This window comes from Schistocerca gregaria, chromosome 7 (assembly GCF_023897955.1).
Source record: "Schistocerca gregaria isolate iqSchGreg1 chromosome 7, iqSchGreg1.2, whole genome shotgun sequence".
NCBI classification, from domain to species: domain Eukaryota; kingdom Metazoa; phylum Arthropoda; class Insecta; order Orthoptera; family Acrididae; genus Schistocerca; species Schistocerca gregaria.
This window is the reverse complement of record NC_064926.1, coordinates 254,159,094-254,166,666: the sequence shown is the minus strand read 5'-3', so window position 1 is coordinate 254,166,666 and position 7,573 is coordinate 254,159,094. Positions and strand designations below refer to the sequence as shown.

At 41.6% G+C, this 7,573-nt stretch overlaps 1 protein-coding gene across 1 annotated transcript in view; it reads left to right on the top strand.

Moving 5' to 3' along the window:
* Window positions 1-383: 383 nt before the first annotated feature.
* The window catches only part of LOC126282009 (myrosinase 1-like), a 105,693-nt gene continuing 98,503 nt past the window's right edge, over window positions 384-7,573 (top strand). Inside the window, exon 1 of the mRNA XM_049981400.1 lies at window positions 384-587. Coding sequence (XP_049837357.1) covers window positions 386-587 — 202 coding nt within the window. The 5' untranslated portion in view covers window positions 384-385. The remainder of the gene's footprint in view (window positions 588-7,573) is intronic.

The following is a 7,573-nucleotide window of genomic DNA, read 5'->3' as shown; positions in this document are numbered from 1 at the left end:
GTCCATAATATCGTCATTATTCTACACAACCACTGAATTCTGGCGGTCGAGCGTCTTTGATCATTTCCACTGTGAAGTCACTTACTCCAGGAGCTTTCCATTCGGATTTATGATACTGCTTTCTCGACATCCAAAACCCACTCGGTCTTTCTGTTTCCTCGGTGATGGTGTTAGTTCTTTGGCCTCCCTCTATCTCTTTGCTCATGTTTAATTCATGTTGACTTTCGTATCGTATCGAAAAACCCTAATCTTTCAAACACTTGACTTTATCGCTTTCCACTAATTAGTGGCGAAGCGATATATGCCGAGATAAACGGCTGACAATTACCTTTGCAGAGGGCGAAATCTAAAAGAAACTGTAGCGCTCAGTCGCAAGGCAGACATCATGTTATCCAAAGGAGTAATGTTGCTGCTAACTGCATGCCTGGCCTTTGTGGCAGAAAGCTCGCTGGGGGCAGCGACAGCTGGCACCCACCGCCCCCACCTCCGCCTCCCACGTGCGGTGGCCGTCAATCAGTTCCCTGAGGGCTTCATGCTGGGGGCGGCCACAGCCTCCTACCAGATCGAGGGCGGCTGGGACGCCGACGGTGAGTGGCTGAAGCTTGAGTGAGAGTGCGTAATTTCCACGTGCTTGTGCTAGTGTCTCGTAATCTTCTCGTGTAGTTTAAAACATAATTTTCGACATCACTGAAGGTATTACAAAATGAAAAGGAAATTTCAGCACTAACATGTGAGGATGGAGAGAGGAGGGAATGGCTGTGGAGTTCCAACTTTTACAGAACTCGCCGTTAAGGGTTTACCCTTGCCTCCAGGTAATCTGTACGCACCTACTTAGCACGTATAATGCCTTTCCAGCACTTAATGAAGTTAAGTTTAAGAGGCATCGACGCTTTTGTCGATTTATGTACGGAAATGTTTTCGTAGTTGGGGATGGAACATCTGTGAAAAGTTTTACACATCGACCATTGCCTCTCGGACGGAAAGCCTTGACTGATTCAAATACCGACACTGATTCATTATTTGTATCTCGAATTAAGACAATTATTAATAAGTTAATTCCGCAATTTACACCAACAATCAACTTTAAATTGTGCCTAGCCGATCAGTATAAACTACATTCGCCTTCTAAACGGAGTAAAATGAGGGAAATACAAATTCATCTTTTTATTAACGTACATAGCGAAGACGAAGAGATAGAGAAAGTATGTGAGGATATTGAAAGGGTAATTCAATATGTAAATGGAGATGAAACTATAATAGTTGTGCGGGTAGGGGTGGAATGCGGTTGTAGGGGACGGAGCAGAAGAAAGAGTTATGGGTGAATACAGGTTACGTAGGAAGAATGAGAGAGGAGGAAGACTAATTGAGTTCTGCAATTTCACCTACTGATAGCGAACACTCTGTTCAAGCAACACAAGGAGACAAGGTATACTTGGAAGATATATGGGAAGATTCCAGTTAAATTACTTCATAGTCAGGCAGAGGTTCCGAAACCAGGTGTTGCATTGTAAGACGGATCCAGGACTAGATACAGACTCTGAGCACAAGTTACTAACGACAAAGAGTAGGCTGAAGTCATGAAGAATGACTATGCAATGAAGAATGAATGTTGTTGTTGTTGTCTTCAGTCCTGGGACTGGTTTGATGCAGCTCTCCATGCTACTCTATCGTGTGCAAGCTGCTTCATCTCCCAGTACCTACTGCAACCTACATCCTTTTGAATCTGCTTAGTGTACTCATCTCTCGGTCTCCCTCAACGATTTTTACCCTCCATGCTGCCCTCCAACGCTAAATTTGTGATCCCTTGATGCCTCAAAACATGTCCCACCAACCGATCCCTTCTTCTAGTCAAGTTGTGGCACAAACTTCTCTTCTCCCCAATCCTATTCAATACCTCCTCATTAGTTACGTGATCTATCCACCTTATCTTCAGTATTCTTCTGTAGCACCACATTTCGAAAGCTTCTATTCTCTTCTTGTCCAAACTAGTAATCGTCCATGTTTCACTTCCATACATGGCTACACTCCAAACAAATACTTTCAGAAATGACTTCCTGACACTTAAATCTATACTCGATGTTGACAAATTTCTCTTCTTCAGAAACGCTTTCCTTGCCATTGCCAGTCTACATTTTACACCATCTCTACTTCGACCATCATCAGTTATTTTGCTCCCCAAATTGCAAAACTCCTTTTCCTAATCTAATTCCCTCAGCATCACCCGACATAATTCGACTACATTCCATTATCCTCGTTTTGCTTTTGTTGATGTTCATCTTCTATCCTTCTTTCAAGACACTGTCCATTCCGTTCATCTTCTCTTCCAAGTCCTTTGCTGTCTCTGAGAGCGAAATGGCTGTATGAAAATTGTGAAGAAATCAAAAAGAAATGACTATCGGAAGGATTGACTCAGCATACAGAACAGTAATAAATCCTTGACATAATTAAAAGCATGTGCAACAAGAAGAGTGCAATAAGAATTTCATTGTTAAATTCAGACAGGTGAAAAGAGATACCAGATAGTGTTATGGGAAACGAAACAGGAGTCGAAGGGGAAGAGATAGGTCATCCAGTGTTACAATCAAAATTTAAAAGACATTTAGACGACTTAAGATCAAATAAAGTGGAAGGAATACGTAATATCCAATTAGAATTATATAAAGTGGTAACAAAACGACGATACAAGTTGGTACTCAGAATGTATGAGACCGGCGACATGTGATGAGTCCTTTGGAGAAAACTCATCCACACTCTTCTGAAGATGACAAGAGTGCGAGAATTAGCACAAAATCAGCTTAACAGCTTATGCATCCACGTAGCTGAGAAGAAAAATATACGTAGAGAAGAATGGAAAAGGGAACTAATGATCTGCCAGATGAAGATCAATTTGGGTTTAGGGAAGGAAAGGACGTAGGCTGCAAATTCTACTCTGAGATGAAAAGGTTGACACTGGAGAGGAATTCGTGATGGACTGCTCCATACTAGTTCGAAGTCTGATGACTGATGACCTTAAAAAGAAGCCACGTCAAATCAGTCGGAAGACTAAAGGTTCGACAAAAAAAGGAATGGAAATACAGCAGATGCAGCGACTATCGAAACTGATGCAGAGAATACAGCACCGGTGGCGCACATCAGAGTCCTTGTCTCCCCCTACTAATTTCTCCTTCTACTACTCTCTCTGCAGCATGACTTAACAGATGTCACACCAACCTGTCTCTACTTCTGGCACCGGTATTTCACAGACGACATTTCTCATGTAATCACTTGGCACACGTATCACAAACTGTCTGGAAAGAGTCGCTGTGGATGTAAGAACCAGCTATGTACCAAAGGAGTAGGGGGGGAAGGGGGTGGGAGAAAGAAGTATATGTGTATGACGCCTTGAACACTGAGCCCCGTAAAAAAAGAAGCTGTGGTGTGAAATTCGGTAGAGAGATACGTGAAATATATTTAAAAATATGTATGAAATATTCCCAATTAAGGTTTTATCTGCAGTAATAATAAACAAGGTGCAACAGATTTGTTGGAATTCTTTATGTGCAGAATGCTGATACTTCCGAAAACCAGTTCAAACTATAATGCTGGCTTCCTTACTAGGGGTAATTAAATTTGATAATATTCTATGGTTCTAAGATTTTGAACAGGGTAGTCAGCATTACTCAGTTGGCTGCAAGATGATAATTATTGCTCATATGGCTAAATAATTCCAAATGATGTATCATTAAGTGAAGTATTTCATGTAGATCAAACCAGAATATTTCGTATGCGATGTATTTCTTACCAGGCACATGGGCAGTCAATGCCAGATATTGTCATTGGCAAGGGAGCAGAAGCTTGGTGATACAAAACCGTGTTAATATGACATTTCAGCGTAATGAAGTGATTTAACTGATGACAGCGATAATAATTGGACTACGCTAACAACTTTAAATTGCAGGTTTGAGTTGTAAATACAGAAAAACTGACACGATAGCGCACTGATGGCGCGCTATGGTTGCGTCACAAAACCGTCCACTTCCAACTTATTTAACAGGCTGAAAACATATACAAAAAGCTTTAGTTACTGGAATGCATTAGTAATCATCTTTCTATTAAATCAAATAAAAAATAAAGCAGTTTGAACATTTCATTTTTGTTTCAGTGTAAGATTACGACAAAAAACTAGTACAGGGCCTCTCCCTGTGACGATCAGAGCAGAAGGAAGGAGAAAACAAAGCACTGTACTCCACCCTTTACAAAACCAACCGAGACTCAAAATTTACAAAGAGATATTAATTACAAATGTAAACTCTATATTCGATAAAAATTTGCCTCGCGGACTTAAGCGAAATCTAAAAATTCGTTGCAAATACTCTTAGCATACATTACTCAAAAACGAAAAATGTTGCATGTTCTAAAGTTTTGCTGTTGTATTGTGCATATAAATTTGAAAAACGTATAAAACAATAACAACTGAAAACAAACGAACTTTTTCCATTAATATTCTTCATGATTTATTACTTTTTCCAGTTCCATACCTTCAAAGTCGGCGAAGACGCAAAGAGGAGCCGTGATTTGCCTCCTGACACAGTGCCCGGGAATACTCCGTAGAAGGACGTATATTCAGTTCCCATACATTTTTAGCACTTAAGAAACATTGCCAGTTTCGCTAGTATATATAGTCGTTTTTCCTTCGCTCCAGCAAAGGGAATGACTAGGAGTACTGCATGATAACCTCTGTATGCTGGTTTCTGTAGTATCTACGTAGATGTAAAATCGAAAATACCTGTTTTACTGAAAGCTTTCTTAGTCCGGCCCAGTCTACCTCACTAGTGTGTCGACATACACAAAGAGTCAGTTTTCAACTAGTGGGACACTGTCTAATAACATAGACGTAACGTAACGTAGACGTACAGTTTTTTTCAGTAACTGTAAAATTTTACCATTAATAAGAAATGTGGGCTCTGTCGTAGGTTTATGAGAAGTGGGTTACGGTGTGGAATATGTTCAAAGTATTTTCATTGGAGGAATGAAGTGGGAAGCCAGTGGTCATCTGAGTGAGATCCTCTGCTGGGTTTCCAGAAGCTGTAGTAGAAATAAGTTGATAGAGAGCAGGAGCGTAAGATCTGTGCCCTTCAGGTGCAGTTACAACCGCAAAGGAGGAACTAGATAGATTGAGGAGGGTGAAGGGTGGTGGGGAATGGGAACTGACAGTTGGCAAGAAGGCAACTAGAAAGAGGAGGTATTCAGACAGTTTTACTTTGCGTAAATGCAATAGATTTGACAAACTGCCAGGGTTGAGTGGAAAGGAGCCTCGTGTAGCTGTAGATGTAAGGAACATGCAGCAGGAGGCCTAGGTTGGTTGCAAAGTTTGACAGAAAGAAGAAGGTTCTGCTGCTAGGTAGTTCTCACGGTAGAGGTGTGGGGCAGCAGTTGCGGGAAGTATTGGGGAGTGAGTACCAGGTCACCAGCATTCTGAAACTTATTGCATGATTGGCTCAAGTGACTGACAGCATAGGGGAGTTACGTAGGAATTTTATGAAGGAGGATCAGGTAGTGATAGTGGGTGGAGCAGTGAGCAGTCTTGATAGGGACGGGGAACATGAAGTAGGTGGTGACTTGGTACAGATAGCAATTCAAACTGGTGCACTAGTGTGCATTTCGTGCAACTGTTTCAGCGTAATGTACAGCCTCACCTTAATGCGGCTGTTAGGCGCGTTAACATGGGGCCGGGGAGGGCGCCGATGGCACAGGGCATGGGTCACATCTCGGTGGTGCCAGTTAGGTCTATCAGTAGGTTAGGTTTCACTAGGCATGTCCTGCACCTCAGTAGGTATGGGTAGGGGAGGCTGGCTAAGCTTATAGGTGTAGTGGGTGGTGATGGTGGTGGTGGGGTCACTGATAGAAAAATTCCTGTATTAGTTGGTGTTACAGCTGCCCTTTTTTTTTAGATTGGAGTCAGCTGATTGGTATATCTGCTTAAAGGAAGTCCCTCTAACTAAGGGCTCACCTTCCAAGGATGTAATGTTTCCAAGTAGAGAAGGAATTAGCATATTTCATCAAAATATAAGAGGTATTAAAGTTAGTGAACTGCTTATAGATGTTGACTCTGAATTTATTGGTATATCAAAGCACACTTAAATAATTTGCCAATTCAGAGGTTTCTGTTATCAAGATCCAGATTAGCTGGTTGTTTCTCAAGGAGTTCCTTGCGAGGTGGGGGAGAGCGATGTACCTAAAAAACAGTATTCCATTTGAGTCCATAGTCGCATCACAACAATGCACTGAACAGATATTTGAATGTTGTGTGCAGGGGCAGTTCTAATTGTTGTTTTTTGTAGGTCCCCTAACTCCGACTTCAGAGCATTTCTGCACAAGCTAGAGAGGGTTCTTGATTCACTTTGTAGGAAGTACGAGAAATTAGTTATATGTGGTGACTTCAATACTAATTTTGTATATGATGGTACAACAAAAAGGATGTTAGTAGATCTCCTACTTTCATATGATCTGATGCAGATTGTGTTTTTTTCCAACTATGGTGCAGGGGAACAGTAGCACAGCCATAGACAATGTTTTCATTCGTTCTGCATTACTAGATGAGCATACTGTTAGTAGAAGCGTGAATGGCTCTTCAGACCATGATGCACAAGTTTTAACACTGAAAGGCTTTTGTACTCAAACCAATGTCATATTTAATTACAAATTATGTAGGAAAGTTAATCCAACACCAACAGAGAGGTTTTTAAACCTTGTCAAGGAACAAGAGCGGCAGGATGTTTATAGTGCCAATAAGATAGATGATAAATACAATGCTTCCCTTAACACATTTCTAATGCTCTTGGAGAGTTGCTTCCCATTAGAACGTTCTAAACGGGGGTACTAGCAGTAAAACGCAGCCCAGGTGGCTCACTAGTGGGATAAGGATATCTTGTAGAGCAAAGCGGGAAAAATGTTAGAAGTATTCACAATCAAGCTACAGTAACCCATTATAAACAGTATTTGAAAGTTCTTAAAATGTTTTTAGGAAGAGAAAAGTATGTGGTATGGAAATAGAATAGCTAATTGTCGGTCACTAGTGTAAACTAACGGTATTGATTTTATTAACTCAAAAATGTAGTTATACACTGTACACATGTTCAACAACAGTCGCCAAAACTGTTGGCACATTTATCCCATTGCGATACTATCCAATTGATTCCACCCTTGAAGAAGCTAGTAGGCTGCTGTCGAATCCAGGCCTGGGTCCACTCACAGACTTCGCCGTCCGACGTGAATTGATTTCCGCAAATAGCTTGTTTTAGAGGTCCAAACACATGAAAGCCACACGGTGAAAGATCAGGACTATACGATGGATGTTCCAGCGGTTTCCACCGAAACTGCTGCAAGTTCGTCGTCACCGCATTGGCCGTGTGTGGGCGGGCATTATCATGCACGAGCAAACACCATTGGGCAACGTGCCTCGGCGTTCCGACTTGATAGCTCGTCTAAGGTTCTGTGCAGTGGTTTGGTAGCACTGGACATTGATGGTGGTTCCCCGTTCCAGGAACTCGAGAAGCAGTTGGCAATTGTGGTCAAAGAAGAAGGACATCATGAC